The 19,576-nt window shown below is 38.9% G+C and overlaps 3 protein-coding genes across 3 annotated transcripts; 2 read left to right on the forward strand and 1 right to left on the reverse strand.

Annotated features, from left to right (window-relative positions):
• The first annotated feature begins 85 nt into the window (after positions 1–85).
• LOC113677670 (uncharacterized) lies at positions 86–7,246 on the forward strand. Its single transcript, XM_027194507.2, has 11 exons — positions 86–419; positions 1,366–1,503; positions 2,253–2,275; positions 2,433–2,464; positions 2,793–2,850; positions 3,159–3,258; positions 3,818–3,929; positions 4,014–4,056; positions 4,282–4,352; positions 5,481–5,589; positions 5,930–7,246. Exons 1-11 carry the CDS (start codon positions 212–214, stop codon positions 6,152–6,154), a joined length of 1,119 nt encoding a protein of 372 aa, XP_027050308.2. The 5' UTR covers positions 86–211; the 3' UTR covers positions 6,155–7,246.
• LOC113677669 (transforming growth factor-beta-induced protein ig-h3) lies at positions 6,279–13,255 on the reverse strand. The gene is made up of 8 exons (XM_027194506.2): positions 12,986–13,255; positions 11,300–11,383; positions 11,027–11,106; positions 10,215–10,543; positions 9,392–9,664; positions 8,814–9,024; positions 7,932–8,248; positions 6,279–7,183 (listed from the first exon to the last, which is right to left on the reverse strand). The coding sequence occupies exons 1-8, from the start codon at positions 13,177–13,179 to the stop codon at positions 6,566–6,568; spliced, it is 2,106 nt and encodes a 701-aa protein (XP_027050307.2). The 5' UTR covers positions 13,180–13,255; the 3' UTR covers positions 6,279–6,565.
• Positions 13,256–18,258: 5,003 nt separating this feature from the next.
• LOC149042314 (adrenocorticotropic hormone receptor-like) lies at positions 18,259–19,212 on the forward strand. Its single transcript, XM_089212292.1, has one exon. It carries the CDS (start codon positions 18,259–18,261, stop codon positions 19,210–19,212), a length of 954 nt encoding a protein of 317 aa, XP_089068418.1.
• The last annotated feature ends 364 nt before the right edge of the window (positions 19,213–19,576 follow it).

Here is a 19,576-nt window from a genome sequence, read left to right on the forward strand (position 1 = left end):
TCTTTCAAAGGCACTGGTAGCTAATTATCTGAAATACTTCGTTTTCTATTACACAACATCCCTTTTGACTAAAGCTATTTCCACTGAGCAAAAATTGCAGGCTCTCAGTTACAGAACGGAGTCCTTCATTGCTGTTGGGAGATTATTTTTCTCATTAATGCCCAGCTGAATATTTTCAGACCAAGAAAATCGATGAGCAGGAAATAGAGTGATGGAATTATTTTACTGTCATTTTTTTCTATTGTCTGTGTTGGAGTTATGTCAGTTCGGCAGCATTCTCTCTTATCCATCGGAATGTGTTCTTCCGTTTCCGCGAAGTTATGTCGTCTATCACCTTGGAGAGCAAGAAACCATTGATATCGATGGAAAACTAGACGACAAGGCGTGGGCACTTGTCTCGTGGACGGAGGATTTTATTGGTGATTAGAAAATATATGTTTCTTTTTGGTTGATGTTTCCTTCGGTTTGACATAAAATTAATTGCAGGCTGTGAATAATGCTGGACCTTGTCACAAGTATTTCATTCTTTGCATGATCGGATCTTTCCACGTTATATCGTTTGGTACACTGCAGTCCAGGTAGACAAGGCAGAATTGGCGGGTGAACACAATGACTGCATAACGCGTACATAGTTTTCTCCTGGTTAAGAAATGTCGCATTGAAGTCTTGGTGAGAAATCAGTATATCTTTCATGCGTATAATTATAAATTCAGTCATGTGACAGGCATAAAACTGCTTTAGGTTTTAAGTTTCTGCTTGAGTTTAGTAATTGAGGGAAATGTGTTGATCAATTCAAAGCTTCAACATCCCTTCCCCTTGCAACCTCCCTGAGCCTTTGAACTTTTGAAGGTTTTTTTGGCCAAAATTATGTTTAAATGCCCTCTACCCAAGTGCCAGATTTGATGGTCAACTCTTTTGTCAAAGGCAAGATCAGTGACCTTGACTGTCTACTTATTGACCAGCAATTGACTGGACTATTCAAGCTCTAAAATGTAGACCTTGTAGACCTTTTCTTCTAAGCCATCTACTGGCAAAAGCAAATTCTTTACCTTTAAACACCTCCTTAACATATGTACTGTGTTTGAAATACTTCATACTGCTGGTTTAAATTCCCCACCCCCTGGGCACGGAAACAGTCAAATACCTTTGGATTGCTACTGGAAGAGGGGTTGGATGTTGAAGCTTTGAATTATTTGATGCATAAACACCATTTAACTCCCAGAATAGGGAATTAACTTTAAGCCAGAGAAGTAGGGAGGGATTTGAGATTAATGCAGTAAACTTGAAATGAGGAATGGTAGAAAACACACCATAAACATATACGTTGGGACTGAATGCTCTGTTTTTCTTATATTGGCATAACAGATATTCAGGGAGCAGATTGGAAAAAACCTCGCTTTAGAACACATGCCAAAATGAGGTGGGATGACAAGTATTTGTACATTGGAGCCTTTCTTCAGGAGACTGATGTCTGGGCAAATCAAACAAAACATGATTCTGTTGGTAAATATCAGACAAAGATAAATCTGGGTAAAATTTTTAATATCGTACCTAAACACCCTACAGGTATACATGATTTGCAGATAAGCTGTACCTTGAGTTTGGCAACTCATGTTTTGGAAAAAAAGTTATAATTTTGAAAAGAATCAAAAGAAATTGCAAGTGGATTTTTGAGAAAGCTACTGTGTACTCTATGTCATGAATATGTGTGTCAAGTCACTTACATTGAAAATGGAGAATACTTTGGTTCCTTACTTGATAGGTAGTATACTATTCAATCAATAGTTGCAATTATAGTGTTTTTTTTTCTCTTTAACCCTTAACTCCTAGAAGTGATTAACAAGTAACTTCTTCCTATATAGTGTCCTAACATTATCTAACAAACAGGTCATGAGTATATTCATGCTTATCAGGTCAAAGTTGTTGTCTCAATCTGACATCAAATTATTGTAACTTATTCAAATGGAAATGTGTAGCAGTTAGAGGGAAGGGTTAACAATCAGATCTGGGAGTTAAAGGGTTGAACAGATTTGAATAAGTTGTTGTCTCAATCTGACACCAAATTATTGTAACTTATTCACTGCGAGGATCACTTTCATTCATGTCTTTATCCGCAGTTCAAATATATGACTTTCATATATTGTTAACCGGTTGAACAGATTGTTAGGTTCAGCTATTAACTGTTGTTATATCCAATACTAGTATAGTCAGCAATGCAATTAATGAAGTGTTTATCTTTTATTGATTTGTAGTGTATCTTGATAATGACTTTGAGGTGAGATTTAGCTTATGAATTCCAAAGTTTTTATTATTAATTTACTTTCATATGTGATGTATGCTGTGCACTTTTAACCAGACAATAAAGAAACATTGAAAGGAAACATGTTATTATTTACATCAAGCCCTAATGTTCTCTTAAAACTACTTTTCAGGTTTTCATGGACCCTGATGGAGACACTCATTGGTAAGTTTGAAAGGATAACTCTAATTTTTCAGTCCTCTTTTTAACCCTTCACACCCTAAGATCAGTATGCATATTCTCTACACTGTTCTTTATAAATTTCCCTAGGTGCTGATAAGGAGAATTTGTTTGCCAATCAGAAGGTTCCTGCCCTGGTGATCATTTCCTTTATTCTCATGACCTTAATGTGTGATACAGGAGTGATATTGTGGGGAGAAATTAGATGTTAGTCACTCTTAGGTTTAAGGGTTAAGAATTTTAAAATCACTTTTAATAAAATGTTTTAAGGTTTTCTTGTCAACCAGTATTAATTTTGTGGTTTTTCTGTTAGGTACAAAGAATTTGAAATAAATGCCATAAACACAACTTGGGATCTTGAGTTAAACAAGGTATTTTAGCTAGGATTATGGTTACAATAAGTGTTATATACAGGTAGAAAGGAAACCAATGGTTCAGTTCCAGTATGTATATCAAGATCATATCTTTGGATCACAAATCTTTATATTCGTGTTGCTTGTTTGCTAAATAATGTATTGACATTGTACGTGTATAGACATATTGTACATTTGTTCCCTTTGGGGATAAAGGGTTTGCTTCCTGTAGAAAATGTTATGTGACTAAAAACAGAATTACGTACTTGATTTATAAAAAATAAGACATGTAACAGACTTATGTTAATTTATAAATTTATTTGCAGCCTTATCTTAATGGTGGTACACCCAACAACAGCTGGGAAATGCCAAGTATGAAAAGTGCAATTTATGTCTCAGGACCTGTGGATGATCCTTCAGTTAAAGGTGATTTAAGAAATGTTATGATGTGTATCAGAGATGTAATTATTAATTGTAATCTATTGTAATCTATTTCTGGTAGTCTTCTTTTTACAGAGCTGCTACTGATCAAATGGCGATATTGGTTTCAGATTTGCATTGATTGGTTGTGAGGGTCATGCAAGTTTTTAGACCAATCACAGAGCCTTCTTTAACCTTTTACATCCTAACATCAGCATGCCTATTTTCCATACTGTTATTTATGCATTTCCAAAGGTGACAAGGAGAAATGATTGGTTTAATCAGGGTAAATAAAGACTATTATTGCAACGGTCATAATTAACAATCAAGAGCTGCTTTAGTTGGTGATCATTTCCTTTATTCTCATCACCTTTATGTATGATTCTGGTTTGATACTGTAAGGAGAAATAAGCTGTAAGTCAGGCATAGGGTTCAAAGGGTTGTCTAAGCTGATGCAATCTTGCATTGCTTTACACAATCATTTAAAAATGTCTTATTTCATGCTAACATAACTACTGAACTGATTACATCTGATCTTTTTGTATTTTCATGTCTTGCATTTAAGATAAATTCTGGTCTGTTGAGCTAGCTCTTCCCTTCAGTGACCTGGTGGATCACAGTCCTACAGCTTCAGCTCCACCAAGGAATAAAGATCAGTGGAGGATTAACTTTAGCAGGTATTGTGTGGGGGTATTCTCTTGTGTTTTCAGGCAAGATATTTATAATAACTGGCAATTGACACCTTGTGATTTGTCTTACAGGGTTGAATGGCATGTTAGGGATGTCAGAGGACATTATGAAAAGGTTGGTGTTCTCCTTCACTTTATAATGTTGTGATACCCCGAACAAAGGCCAAGGGTAAAGTTGCTAAAATCCCGTGATCAATTATTGATATTGACTCTACAGTATAAAAAAAATTTGGTCGGTCATATCACTTCAGAATTATGATTTACAATGGATACACCTTATCAAGAACAATCGAAAAGTTTGATAGCATTTGATTTGCAATTTACTTTTGTCTTTGCGCAGATTCCAAATGTCCCTGAAGATAACTGGGTGTGGTCATCACAAGATGCTATTAACATGCACCTTCCTGAGAGGTTGGTTCACTCATACTTAAAAAAAGAAAGTGTCATAAAAAGATAGAAAAACAAACACACAAACAGAAGTCTTTACAGGATGGGTTTTCTCTAATTTTCGAGACGTTGAGCTCAATATCACAGGCTGTTGTTTTTCCTTTGGACGAGAAGATCGCCCCGTGTCCTCAACCCGTTGCGGATAGTAGTTTGATCCTATTCTGGTTAATTTGGACGTACAACCAAAGCCAGAGTAATCGCCAATCAGAACATAAAAAAATATCACGGAAGCCATTGAAACTCAAATTCAAGCGAGCTGCCCGAAGCGCGGGAAAACGTACATGGCTAAGTCGCGATCGGGTATAGTCTTAAATCGGATTGGTCGAGAAGGGGTGCGAGTTTTCTGCACCAATCACCGAGCGAAGGAAAGCAACAGCAAAAGCAAAGCAATCCCTTATCACTTTTGTCGCTCCCTCTTCACTTTCCATAACCTGCTATTCTGATTTGCATTTAAGTGCCTATAACTCTTTTGTTCCTAATTACATTACATTATGGACACTCAAGGAAATTTGCAAAGGGCTGAAATACAAAAGAGTTGCTCGAGGTACAGCTGAGTGAAGTTCAAGCCTCAAGAATTGTTCTCAGGCTTCATGAGCCATGTATATAGGGCAATGGCAATATTTCGTGCGATTTAATTGCAGGACATAGCAATTTTGTATCGAGAATAATCCGGGATTGCATCGGTTTTGCTTTACTTTGCTCTGTAATTTGTCCTGGAAACTCGCGCTTCTCTCTTAACCAATCAGATACAAAATTAACGCCAGTCGCGACTTGGTCGCCCGCGTTTTCCCGCGCTTTAGACGGTTTGACTGTTTTTACATTGATTTCTTATCGGCACTTCAGGATATTTTGCTTTCTTCTGTTTGGCCAATGTTATTACTTTGGTTTTGGTGTTATGACACTCTATCGTAGAGCGCTTGACTGCTGCAGTAGACGCATGCTTGCGCTTTCGAAAAGTTGGTGGGTGTTCAGCTGCTTAGATGGCATTCATGCAGACTCCTTTTCAGAGTTTTTTTCGTTCTAAATTTCAAACAGCCCTAATTTTTTTTTACCTTTTCCCCTTCATTTGTACTTGTTTTGTTTGATCAACAGGTGGGGCTTCATTCAGTTCAGTACGGACGCTGTAAATAAAAGTGAGTTTGTTCGTACGCCTAACTGGCCAGTTTACTCCGGCTTGGTAATGTTGTACGACGCGGAAAAGGTAAAATTAATTAGTATAATCTTTTAAAATATATTTCCGGTATTCTGTTTTTTAATTGAAAGCTTCACCGTCAAGCGGTCGGAATGGTGAGGAGAGAGAGGGGAGGGAAGGGAGATGATAGCGTGTCCTTGAATAGTAAAAATCCTTCACCTCTGTCTTGTTTACTACTCGGATTGAATCGCTCTTGGCAAATTGTTCTTTCTTGCTGTTAACAAAAATCTCCTATTTTGACATACTCCGCTTGAAACAAAGAAATTGTTACTCTCGAAGTTTTGTCCTGAAATAAGAAACAGAACATTTAAGACGCTACATTTTTATCTCCTTTTTTTTTATCTCTCAGAAATTTATGGCCGTGAATGGTTACTTCACCGCTAACCTAACTCAGCTCGAGATTCCCGCATCTCTGAGAACTGGGCAGTGCCCTTATGAGCCTGCGGTACAAGTTGAGAAGACCTACAACTTTGGGGCAACGGTAAAGCCACTGGATCAGCGGCTTCCTGTTGGACACATTCGTGACGACCGCCTAATTTGGTTTTCTGATGCAAAGCGCCATCTTGAAATCTAAAATTTAAACTGATTCATGTACTGCGTGGTGCTACTGAGTTACAAAAATGGAGCAATCGATGCACGGACTTTCATATTTGAAGAAAGATTTACAAGAGAAATGTTACACTAAATATACAATAAGGTATGGCTATGAGTGATTTTACTGAAAAATGTGAAAAAAAAGAAAAAAGGTCAGGTATAAAAACACTGTACTTAAAAAAAACAAAGAACTGAACAATATAGTATAAGCAACAGAACAAATGTTGAAGAGAAATTCGAAATTACAAAATCTTGTAGTTTATTAAAAAAAAAAAAACCTCAACACTCGATAAAGTCATCAAAACTGCAAACTTCAAAGGCGGAATTTCTACGCTCTCATGTGTCAAATTATATGTGAAATTGAAGAAATTCCTGGAAGTCATCAGTAATGTCAGTGGTGTCGATGTTTTTTACCGCGACTCGCTCGGTGACTGTGAACCCAACGCTTCCATTTGCGGAATTCATGTGGATACAGCTCTAATACGTCATCGATCACGTGAACAACGCCGTTTGTGGCGGGTAGATCCAGGTCAATGATGCGCATGCTATTTACGTAAACTCGTCCGTTCCAGGCATATCGGATCCTGAGCACCCCACGAGCCATGGAAAACACAGAGAATTGGTTGCTAAAGAACGACCAGTAGCTGAATTTGCAGTGAATACCGCAAGTGTACAGTGTTCCATTCACCACGTGATGTTTAAGAACTTCTGTCAGCTCTTCAGGGAAAGCGAGAAGGGTCTCCATTGATCCAGGAGATTTCAGCTCCAGTTTAGCAAAAGCCCAATCGGTTGGTGCAAAGAGAGTCAACGAAGCGGCGGGATTCTGGAGGACTGGTGCGAGCGCGGTTGTGTTTATGGCTTCCGCAAGGGTAACGAAGCGAGAGTCGGAGTTGATAAGCTCGTAAATTGTTTTACTTGGCGGCAACAGGACTTTATTAATAACATGGATAACGCCGTTGCAAGCCTCGATGTTAGCTTTAGTCACACATGCGCCATCTACAGAATGCACCTACAAACATCAGAGGCAATTTTAAAAAAATAAGTAAATTATATTGCTATTTTTAATATTTTACTTTTGTCTTTGCTTATTGTTTGCTCTGTAAATCGCTACGCTATGTTCCTGAAAAGCTATCTCACTAAACCACGAGAGACACACTTCTTACTGTACTCAGACCTTCATGTAAAATCACGGTCACTAGAATTACACCAAAGGGAAAAGGGTACGAGAGCAACTCCCCTTGAGCTGATCAACGAATTTCTGTAAACAATAACGTGAAAGTCTCTCGGCCGGAGCTTATCCCAGATTCCTTAGCATGAATCGACCAGGAGCTAGGAGTATGACCACTCCCCCCCTGGATGGGATGCTAGTTCATCGCAAGGTAACCCCCCTTAATCCCTCTCAGAAATTCGGGCCGATGAGTTCGAAGGACGATTAGTTTGTACAATCATCCAGGCTCTTGCTTTCAAGCTGACGTTAAGTTTTTGCTCGAATTTTGGATGAATGTTCACTGGGTTGGGCACAGCCCGACCCTTCACAGTTAAGTTAAGTCTGCTGTCAGCAGACAATAGCTGATAATCTTTGCATGAAATTTCTTGCCTGGTAAGAAGAAAGTAAGAAGACCGACAGAAAACTTTAGAAGACAACATCCGAAGAAAACCTGTTCTGAACAGCATGGCTCATGGAGAGAAAAGAAAGAAATTAAAACAAAAGAAACTGCGAAGTAAAACAATTTCCGTAGCTTTCAAGTGAAACATACCTTTCCATATCTAAATGAATTCAGGCGCAGTTTCTTTCCCTCGCTGACAGTATTCACCATGTTATCCTTACCAAATTCGTAAGTCCACTTTCTCTCGGGAACCAAGTGATAGGCAAGCAACTGTTTAAGTTTCTCGGGATCGTCACGTAATTCTTGCTTGGTTGATTCGGGTAAGGCCTGGAAAGCTTTGTTAGTCGGAGCAAATAATGTAAACGGTCCCTTGTCTTCCCTCAGAGTGTCAGAGAAGCCGGTGGAATTGAGGTACTCCACAATTGTTGAAAGGTTCAGCACCTTAGTTACCTCCAAGAGGTTCATGGCTGCCAGAGGAAAGAAAAGATATGTTCGAGACATGTTATCCATTTAGCAAAGTCACCAATAAAAATACACGAAAATCAGCTGAGAGAATTTGTCTGAAATTGGCTACCTTTGACTGAATCGTTTAAGATGTGTTTGTGAGTTGTGCCCGTAATAAATGAACCCATAAGGATTCCATGACCCTAATATCAATTTTCAGGCAAATCCTCTCGATCTGCCAAAATTATTGAATCGAGTAAATCAACAACGCTTGAAACTGGGACCAGCGGGGGAAGGGGGGAATGAAGGATGAGCGATGGGTGGAGGTGCGGGTTAAATCAATCAGCGGTGGAGGCTCGAAATCCTTGACTATTCCATAATCCCAGTTTTCCATCGAGACACCCGCTCTCATGGAACCCGCTCTCGCTAGCTACAGTTGATTAGACGAGAAAGAGACGGACCTCTGATAGTTAAATCCTCGTAGGTCACAAAGTTGTGAGGCAATAGGGCTGTAAATTCAAAAGTTCGTCACATATTGACTGAGGGCTGAAGACGACTACTAAACTAAAGAAGAAAAAAAAATCGCACCAGAAACGGGCATGAGAACTTTGCCAATGGCATGTATGATGCCATTATTGCCACTGATGTCCACATCTGTCACAGAAGCGTCATTAACCAGAATCTCCTTCTCCCCCTTTATTCTAACGTCTAAGAAGTGTCCTTCGGTAGTGGTGTATCGCTTGTTGTTCAGTGCAGCTGAGTAGATTGGCTTAGGTAGCATGTGGTACTTAATGAATTTCTGCAAAAAAAGCACTAAGCTCTTAGATTAAAACTGATCACTTCGTGCCGTTTCAGCACCACATGTTGTCTATTTTTTTGTTTGTTGGACGGTTCCAATAACGAGAAGTTAATGCAAACCTCTGTTTACATCTAGAAAATTTAAGCTTTTCTTTTTCAAAATCTTTCTTCGTAATCCGTGTTCAATCTTTCCATTCTTGACCAACGTAGGTTTAGTCTTTCTTCTTTAACACTTGAACTTCAGAGAGTGACTAAAATCAAATTTCTTATAAATCTGTCGTTTTCTCCAAACAATTTTGCCGGATAGGGTATTGAGGTAACTGTTAATCACTTCTAGGGGGGAGAAAATTCAAGAGAGGACAACGAACCCCGACACATTCTTCATTGGAAAGAAGAGTCTCCAGTCTTTCGCGGTCCATCACTTCAAAGGCTTTATCAGTCGGTGCAAACAAAGTTATGTTGGTGAAGTTCATCGCGGCATTCTCGATCATCTGTGAGAATATACTGAAGTTTGGATTACTTTTCAAAATGTCTCCAATGTCATCAGATGCTGGACTCAGAACTCGGTCAATAATGTGTATGATACCATTCCTTGCTCCCTCGTTTGCCACAACGATTTCTCCTCCTTGAACAATAATTGTCTATCAAAAAAGGTTTAAAGAAAGGCATGTAATGAAGAGATTACAAAGGGCAATATAAAAGGGGAAAGGAAATAAAACAAAGTAGCGAGGTAGAAGCAGGAAATATAGAGCGAAAGATCTAAAAACTCTAATGCAAAAGATATTGGAGCACACGTTGCAAGATAGCGGGTCTGGTACCCAGCGCACACCATGGCCCAGGCCTTATTTGTTCGTCTACTTCCGCTTGGGTTATCAATCATGTTATGCTGCATGTTAATTATTGGAGTAACGTTACTGATTTTGAGTAGAGTACGTGTGAGGGAACGAGGGAACGAGGGAACGAGGGAACGAAGGAACGAAGGAACGAAGGAACGAAGGAACGAAGGAACGAAGGAACGAAGGAACGAAGGAACGAAGGAACGAAGGAACGAAGGAACGAAGGAACGTAGGAACGTAGGAACGTAGGAACGTAGGAACGTAGGAGCGAAGGAATGACGCAAGTGAACGAAGAAAAGGTAGGGATGGACGAATCAAAGAAAGGGCAAACGAAATTTGACCACGTTTAGATTACCTGCCCTTCGTCCGCCACATTGATTCTCAAGTGTGAGCCGTCAAGTGCAGTTATCTCTTGGTTGTCTTTCATTACCTCAGTAACAATCTTACCAGAAGTTATGTGCAACAGCAGCGTTTCACGAAGTATCTCTTTGTTTCTTTTCAACTCTTGTAGAGTTTCTGGCTTTAGTGAAGAGAATGCTTGGTTGGAGGGAACAAAAGCCGTATACCGTTCACCAGTCCCCTGCAGCTCAGACACGAGACCAGATATCTTCATTAAATTGGCAAATTCACTTAAACTGAGTGATTCAGCCACCTCAACTATTTTCTTGTCTGACGTGTAAAGCTCTGGAAAGAAAATAAAAGAATCTGTGAAGAGAATCTATTGAGAATCTGTAAAATACAGAGCATTGACATGGTAAAGCAAATTTTAACTCAGCATCGAAAAGCAAGGCAAGATTTCAATGCTTTTGCTCCACTTCGCTTTTGGATTGGTCGAGAAGACTTGCGACATCCTTCGGACTAATCAGACGAAAAACTGAAGATATATGTGTCCCACATTTGTGTGACTCAATAATTTTACTTCATTTCGCTTCACTTCCTTTGGACCAATCAAACGGAAATCTAAGGCCAGTTGTGTTCAGGTCACTTGCGAGACTCAATGGTTTTACTTTACTTCACTTTTTGATTGGTCGAGGAACTTCACACCAACCTTTGGATCAAGTATATGGAAAACTGTACCAAGTTGTGTCCTGGTTACTTAATGGTTTTACTTTGTTTCACTTCCTAATGTTCTTCTTGAGTAGTTCACTGCCTCTGGACTGTACTTACCTTTTGGACATCCGGAACTTTTGTTCACTCTAGCATATCCGGGACAACAACGATACTCTTTCAAAAAATGCTGCTCGGTTCTGTGTGGTGAAAGGGAAAAAAAAAAATAGGCTCAACAGGTTAATATATGATTAGGTTGCTTCCAAAAGCATCAATCTTATCAATCTTAAGCATAATCGCCACAAAATGTGTAAAATGACTCAAAATATAGTAGCACGCAAAATTTAAACACTTCCAACACAATAAGAGATAAAATAGACGGGGTTACAATACCTGCACTGCAATCTGCGTTTTCCGGGTATTTTTCTGCATTTTCGAAATATTCCTACCGGAATTTTATTTGTACATACATTTGGCCTAAAATGGAAAAGAGAAGGACAACATAGTAATTTCAGTCGTTAGAAAAGTACGTAATTTTATTAGGTAATTGGCACGTTGGAAATTTTTCGAATGTTAAATACTTCAAAAAGTAAAATATTTTTAACTCAATGGATTACTTTTTATATGAAGGATTCAACAGGAATTAAGCTTTAGGAGGCGGAAAGTCCACTTCAGAGAAGAAAAATTGTTTCACCATTCTGGGTGACTTTATGACACGTGCCGCCGCGGGACAATTTTAAAAATAAGCATAGCTCATAAAGGTTTTTTTTTTTACCTCAACTTTTGGATTTCGTAGAAAGCCATCAATCGAAAAAACATTTCAAAAATATTATTTGCAACACTAAGAAAACTGGCCTGCAGAGAAGACGTTATTTCCGAGGTTTTCATTTTCTCTTGTTACTATCATTATAATTTTTGCTGAGCGTTTATCAAGCGAGTGCGGACAGGAGCAAAAGGGCTTGTCATACGCCTAAGGAGGAGCACTTCCACTGGATTCAAAGGAATAACGTCCCAGAGAAAACCGAAGGCGTTTTCCTTCCCCCTCCTCTTTTTAGCACTCTGGGGGTTTCAAGACTGTACTTCCGAGGATTATTCTATTCATTTTACAGCTGTTCTTGTGCAACAGTGCACTGAGAAAAGAGTCACTCGAGAAGCCAAGAGATATCGATACTATGTACACAGATCTTGAGGTGGGAGACACGGTAAGAGGGGAAGGGCAGAGCTACGACGAATGTCACAAGCCGAATCGAACTGAAGTGGAAATATCTGCCATCATTTAGACCGTGATGGTTCTAGATAGCATGGCTCAAATCTACTGGTAGATTTTCAGAGCAAACCCAAAAGAATATCCAAGGGTCAAGAGTTTCATGATGAAAAAGGACAAGAGTGAAAAACGTGACGTTCTGTCCAAATGCGTTGGTGAACACTTACACAGATACCCTATGGTTTCAGGAGAACCTCTTCCGGTGTTGACAAACAAAACAATTAACATTTTCATAAGCTCCGCAAATCTTGAAGTTGCAGCTATGCTATGTATGATACGAAAGGCCATTTTATAAAAGGCTGCATGATTAATGTTTATCTATAGATTTTATTTTCTTTGATTATTGCATGGTAAATTTAAAAGACCTTCAATAAAACGCATTACGCCCACGCAAAAATTTGTCATGGTTTATCGCTGCCGAATTCCACAAATCTTTTGGATATCATCATCATAACAATATTAATCACCATCCGAAGATCCCCTAAGTCAAATCGAAAAAAGATGTTGCATTACTCTTCATAGCTCCAGCGATAAAACTAAAAGTCGTCTCTTGCTCATTTTCTCTGAACGACAACGAGAGGGAGCAAAAAGCATGAAGATTTTTAAACCATTATGTACGATGTATTAAAGGTTGGACAACGGAAATTACTCAGCACGAAAAGGGCGACCTTTGATTCAGCGCTTCAACTGATGAAGAACGAATTTCTTAATATTTCCATTGACGTTAGTCGTCATCAGAGTACAAACTAATACTCTATGATGCTGTTCTCGTCTATCCGAACAACTTTTTCTGTCAACTGCAACATTTTACCTACCCGTCAGCGTTCGGAACGCGTTCTGGTTTTTGCTGCCCAAGCGGAATACCTTCGCTTTGACCGACTTCTTCGAGTTTTTCCCACCAATCTTCCCAGTAATGACGCCATTTGTAGGGGCTCCACCAATTGGAAGATGCGCTCTGCTTAAGAGACAAACTGAGAACGAAAATACACAAGAGAAGCAGCTTCGTCATGTTGTGCTGTGCCGCTCGTGCGACGTTAACGAGACCGTCTGGAGCGTAGGGAATGAACGCATGAAATATAAAATACACTGTCATATCAATCTGTCAATCAAAACGATTCACTGTGGGCACGTTAGGTGTCATTGAGGGAACCAATAAAAATAAAGATAATTTTCATGATGACATGACCATAATAATTCGATTTAGCGCCCGAACCGGATTATTTACTTCAACACGGTTGGGCGCCTAGTCGAAACAGGGACAAGGCACTTATTTATATAACAACAGTTATACGAATCACCGTTGCCCCTTTTGTAAAATTCACGAGTCACTTATTAATCATGGACTTTATTACACGTCACGCGTAAACGCTTAGCCACCCTCCTAAATCGATTGGTTATCATAATTTTGTCTGGACTATCCAACAGCGTAATTAATTTCATGGCAGTGCACATGGTCTGATTCACGCATTGTTCTATTTTAGTATATTGAACCCTAATACACAACAACAAGGCTTGATGTATTTCAGACGCTTGAATGTATTTCGTACATCTCTCTGGAATGATTACAGAACCTATCTTTGATGCGAGGAGTTCTAGTTTTACTGTTTCCATTTGCATGACACGTGATCAAATCCCACGCTTACCAATCGTCGGGAAAAGGAAACCTTCCCCAAGACGCCTTTTTATCCAGTCAGTGTCAAGTTTTCTTTAATCCGTTCTTAAGTAGATGCCGTCTGACTTTCACTCACTTCACTATGACGAGCTTTGCCCATCGATAAAATTTTGCAAATTAGGCTACGGTGGATCTGAGATCCGCCCGACACAAAAGAACTGAGTTCGCGTCCACAGCACGATCGAGGTGTTGCGGATGAATTGCTTTTTATTGGCGTCCAAATTGCATGGCGAGAGTAACCCAAGTCTTTTAAGTTGACCTTTCTTATCATAATACAAATGTTTTCCAGATAGGCCGCTAGGGACACGCGTTAATGTCAGCGTCAATTGAGTGCATGCATTTTTCAAGGTTAAACCCTCGCGTGGAACTAAAACTCATGTTTACTTTAAAGCATACAATGTAAGCAAAAGAAATTTTACAGTCTAACTCAATAATAGGATTTTTTTTTCCGAAGACAATAAAGGATCGACGCCGACCTGAAGCGTCGGCTTCACTCGCGTAGGGTCAACCATTTTTTCTAGCGCCTCGCGAAACATATAATGCAAATTTGCTGACCCATTCTAATGATACACACAACTCGACAGTCGTTAAGAGTTGAAAAGGATGAATCTATTTCACCAAAACCATGCATTTTTCGATTTTTAAACGCTAACAAAAATGTAGTAGCGGTAACTCCACTCAGGAAGATGACACCACAAACAACAGAAAGCTCTAACTGCGATGAGATCACTCATGGATCACACAGCGCAGCAGAACTCAAGCTATTTTTCTCTGATAATATTGGCTTGTAAAGAAATACATAACGGAGTTTTTGCACCCATGGCCGGCAACACATAAGGAAAAAATATTCATTAAAGCGATCATTAAAGGAGTAAAATCTTAGAAGTTTTTTTCCTGCCGGGGTTTCCTGGCGCGCCGCCGAGAACACTGCAAACTACATGTATTAGGCTGCGAGAAAATAAACAAAGACAAGTAGAAAAAGTTCTTTACTCACAAACCTCTTTTACAATCTATGACCGATATTACATCTCGTATCTCAAGTTGATTTTTAGGCAAGGGAAGTTTTCACAGTTGGGAGCGGAGATGGAAATGTAAATGCAATGGAGTACGTGACGAGAAGAGGTATTTTATTCGTTAATATTAAATTCCTAAATTCATCATTAATTTTAAATGAAACATCCACAAGAATTGAGGGCAGACACCACCAGACACCACCAGACACCACCAGACACCACCAGACACCACCAGACACCACCAGACACCACAAAGACAAAAAAAACATTGACCAGAAAGTTGGCCAATGGAACGTGCACGAACTATATGGGGTTGATTCAGTTCGAATTCGTTGGTCATCGCAACAGAATAGCTAATTTTTTAATTAAAACAAACATGGCTTTTTCATCACGATTTTTCATGGTTAACGTAAAAGTTAATCTGTAAAGGAAAGGATATGTACCATCAAGACAAGTAAATTTAATCTTGTCGAGATTCAAACTCAAATTAGTTGTTATAAGATAAAAACACAGTCTAAAATGAACCAACTCCCCAAGAGAGACAGAACCAGATGAAAAAAAAAAAAAAGAAAAAAGAAGAATGAAAGGTTCTGCCTTCAGATAACAACAGCCCATATAGGACTGACTACCCAGGAGAGACAGAATCAGGTGAATCGGGGGACGAAACAGGACGAAAATAAGAAAAAAAAATACTGGTTCTTCCTTCGCTGAGATAGGACAGGTAATTAAGGACTGACTATCCAAGAGAATGAGTAAGAAATAACAAATGAACCAAAACATGTTTAGGATTCTGCTTTTGAAATTGCGAAATGGTAAAATAAAACTTTTTAGAAACACATAAACCTGCCAAGAGCCCGTCGCCTTACAGGGAAGGAATATTTGAAGTATGATATCAGGATTCATTCCATAATTAGTTCATCTTGCTCATGTTAGGTTCTAACAATTGGATAATACACATTATGATTTTAAGCATCTACCATCTAACTACCAGAGAAATAATTCCTTTTCTTGCTTTCAAGGCACAGAAGCTTCTAGTTGTGATTTAAATAATAATGATAAACACATGAAAACTTCCACAGTTCCTGGCAGAAATTGGGCTTGTTTCCCATCTTTATAGACCAGCATATATTCTTCTTCTTTGGATACTACAAATGCACTTCTCTTCCTCCTTACAGGTTACAACTTCATATCAGTTTCCTTCCAGTCCAACAGACTTACTTTCGTTCTTTAGGTTTTCTTACTAATCTTTGTCTTCCACTGTTTTCCTCTCGATTTTCTAAACAGCCCAAAAGACTTTAGGGCTTTGGGCGCGTCACTTAATGATCAATGAATATTTTTATGTTTAAAGAGATTATGAAAATTTGTCTTCAATATTATCGTAATTTTTTTACAACACAAATACAATAATTGTTGAGGGGGAGGGAAGGTTGGAGCTCTGTGAGGGAGGGAGTGGGGTTGATTGTTAACAGGTAAATATAACACTCCTCAATTATTAAAATCCACCCTGCCATGGTGATGTCGGGAATAGGGTGTTATCATTTATTAATTATATTGCCGCGAGCCTTTTGGTTTTGCCGGGAGCCTTTTGATTTTGCCGTGAGCCTTTGGTTTTACCGTGTGCCTTTTGGTGTTACCGTGAACTTTTTGGTTTGATGTACCTTTTGGTTTCGTCGTGAGCCTTTTGGTTTTACCGTGAACTTTTTGGTTTTGACGTGCCTTTTGGTTTTGTCGTGAGCCTTTTGGTTTTTCTGGGAGCCTTTTGGTTTTGCCGTGTGCCTATGTTCACAAGATATCTCAATAAAGATGTAAATAAGATGTCTTAATAAATGAAATTTTTTGGTGATCTTTTTTAAATTACATATTGACTGTCCAAAAGTTTGCCTGAAGAGCACTCTTTGAAGATATCGGCAGGATTAGTAAGGAAAGATCATAAAATAATTCAGGATCTACTTTTTTTTTCCTTTGTTATTTGTGGTTCTAGCTGCTTGCATTTGGAATTTGAAACGACTCTGCTGCTCAATAGTTATCTTTGACAAAGCGACCACACATAATTTACAGACTCATTCAAGGGTAAAGTGATTCTGAAGCTATTAGTGTAACCAGGAGCCCAATTGGCTCCTGATGTAACCAATCAATTTCCACATGGATTAGGCCACGGTGAACACGACACAAATTAGATACTCTTTATGTGTATTCACCTTCAATTTATAAGAGCACACAAGCCAGTCGCACCTCAGTAGCTCAACTGTGTCAACTGTTGTCTTTCAAGCTTGTGCGAGGCTCGTGATAACACCGTTAATTTGTTTTGCAATTTTCCCCGCTCGAGTTAACTAGATATATTTTTTTTCAAGATGAAACAATGGTTATTTACGCGTGAAATCTCTTAGAAAAGATAAGAAGAAAAATCACCATAAAAGACGGATCTTTCGCGCAATGTAAGCCAGTTAAGTAATGTTTGTCGCTTTTGTAAACCTACTGCACCAGGTTTTTCAGGATCCATGAAACTCCGGTCCGGAGCGCTCAGTGTTGACAGTAATCAATAAACGTTTAGATTTTTCTTAAAAACACAAGAAATGCTAGGACCGCTAATTAAGCTTGTGAAGTACCTGTAGTTTCAAATATTTATCAATAATACTGAAATTTGATTCTCACATTTAGAGACTCGCTCCTTGTTGGTAGACCCTTTGTAGAGTATCAAAGAAAGGTGGGTCCTAATTGGTGTTTATCTCTCCTGAAGAATCTCTTAAACCATCTCCTCGCTATGGCTATGGCTGTTAAATGAAAACAAGTAGAGATGAGTCAATTTCCTTCGATCGAGGCTCGATGTTGTTAAACAAAATGCTTGTTGATTCAAACGTGGGATTGCATGTGATCATTTCAATTTATTTTCGTGCACTTACCAACAGGCTTTGAAACTAGGCACAAATAAACGACGTATGTAAACGAATATTTTGTTGGGTGTACGTCAAATCTCGTAAATGCGTGAATCGTGGTGCCGCTGGTTTTTTTTTAGGTTGAAAAATGATATTTCTAAATATGTATTTCAGTGTTTCCTTTGACTCGTGTTTTATTTCGCACTCCCACATAATATTAAGTCTTACCGTTGCAAATCAACTGGCCGAGGCTTTATATTCTGGTAAGAATTCTCTTCGAGTTAAATGGAAATACGTGAAAACAGTAGATTATGACCACATCCACTGAAATATTAAATTTCACAATTTTATTGAATCTTTCTGAATAATTTTTGTCAGATAATCCAGATTCAATAACGTTCTAGATGTGAAGATAGAATCAATTTTCAGCAATATTTTGACAGATCTCATAAATGTAAATTTGCGGGAAAGAGTGCCAGGAATGCCTTAACTCTACTTGTGTTTTTTTTAAGACAGAGCGCAGAAATAGGATGACAGTGAACGAGAAAATGAACTCCAGCCAGTATCCCTATGAAGCGTGTTTAATTCCCGCCCTTGATGAAAAACTCCAACGCCAGATCCGAGACATTAGCAACTACGTCGTTCTTCCACTGGATATGATTATGGCTGCCACGTCACTTATTCTAAACACGGTTATCTGCATGACTGTCATAGGCACTAGATCTCTTCGACATCCCTCATTGCTATTATTGTGCAGCTTAGCAGTTAGTGATTTGCTATGGGCTCTCGCTACTCTTATTTATTACACATTTGTTCTACGTGATCCGTATATGTGCCCTGAGAACGGTGAAGAAGTTGTACTTGTTGGTAACTTTTTTTTCCTGGCCACCTTAAGCAACTTAACTACGATTAGCAGAGACCGTTATCTGGCAATAAGCAAGCCACTTTGGTATCGTGCTTACTCGAGCACATCACGCGTCGTCAAAGTTATAATTTTTAACTGGCTTTTAAGCGCGCTGATGCCCGTTCTTCTTTACTGGTTCAAACTTAAGAACATGTCTCTTGTCATCTACTTTGAGGGTGCATTTTATCTGCTATTTACAGTCTTGGTTTTGGCAATTGTTTACAATTATGTCGGTTCTCTACTCGTAAGCAGGAGATATGCTAGAAACATACTGTACATACAGATGTCAATTGGACAAATTGGTACTGTGGTAAACAGAGAAAAGAAAATAACCCGTATGATCTCGGTGATCATTTTGTGTTTTTTCTTCTCCTTCCTACCAGGATTTCTAACTCCTTCATTACTGATTGCTTTGGAGATGCTATCTGAGGGCCTTGTAAGTTTTTCAGGTTTGTTGTTTACGCTCAATGGCCTGCTTAATCCATTGATCAACTTTGCCGGTAACAAAGATATTCGAAGAGCAATCCGTGTCAAGTTCATGTGTCGTCGTCAACGTGTTCATCCACCGACTCAAGGTTAACCCTTTAACTCCCAAGATCTCATTCGTAATTCTTTTTATTGTTTGTCATAAAATTCATGTGATGTTAGTTTGGAGAATTTGGAATTGGATCAATCAATAGTCCCCCAATTGATATTTTTCTTTATTCTCATTACTTGTCTGCTTGATATCGTACTGATGTGAAAGGAGAAATTCTATGTAGGTCACTAGTGGGACTTAAAGGGTTAGAGGATAAGTTATCCTGGGGGCGGGGGAGGGGGTGTCGGTGGAACGGACGGAATCAGTCATCGCTAACAGACGGGGGGACTATGATTGACTATTATTGACTATTACTGACAACCAATAATGAGGGATCATTAGAATGCTTAAGAGCCCGAGGAGGGAT

Source organism: Pocillopora damicornis, chromosome 7 (assembly GCF_964200805.1).
Source record: "Pocillopora damicornis chromosome 7, jaPocDami1.2, whole genome shotgun sequence".
Classification (NCBI taxonomy): Eukaryota; Metazoa; Cnidaria; class Anthozoa; order Scleractinia; family Pocilloporidae; genus Pocillopora; species Pocillopora damicornis.

What these genes read in the sequence shown, in the direction of transcription:
- LOC113677669 (XM_027194506.2), bottom strand. Translation starts at nt 13,179, where the DNA reads ATGACGAAGCTGCTTCTCTTGTGTATTTTCGTTCTCAGTTTGTCTCTT. An exon ending in CGCGTTCCGAACGCTGACGG is followed by an intron (nt 11,384 to 12,985) that starts GTAGGTAAAATG and finishes TTTCCATTTTAG; the next exon opens with GCCAAATGTATGTACAAATA. An exon ending in ATGTGGCGGACGAAGGGCAG is followed by an intron (nt 9,665 to 10,214) that starts GTAATCTAAACG and finishes CTTTTTTGATAG; the next exon opens with ACAATTATTGTTCAAGGAGG.
- LOC113677670 (XM_027194507.2), top strand. Translation starts at nt 212, where the DNA reads ATGGAATTATTTTACTGTCATTTTTTTCTATTGTCTGTGTTGGAGTTA. An exon ending in AACAAAACATGATTCTGTTG is followed by an intron (nt 1,504 to 2,252) that starts GTAAATATCAGA and finishes ATTGATTTGTAG; the next exon opens with TGTATCTTGATAATGACTTT. An exon ending in TGTTGTACGACGCGGAAAAG is followed by an intron (nt 5,590 to 5,929) that starts GTAAAATTAATT and finishes TTTATCTCTCAG; the next exon opens with AAATTTATGGCCGTGAATGG.
- LOC149042314 (XM_089212292.1), top strand. Translation starts at nt 18,259, where the DNA reads ATGACAGTGAACGAGAAAATGAACTCCAGCCAGTATCCCTATGAAGCG.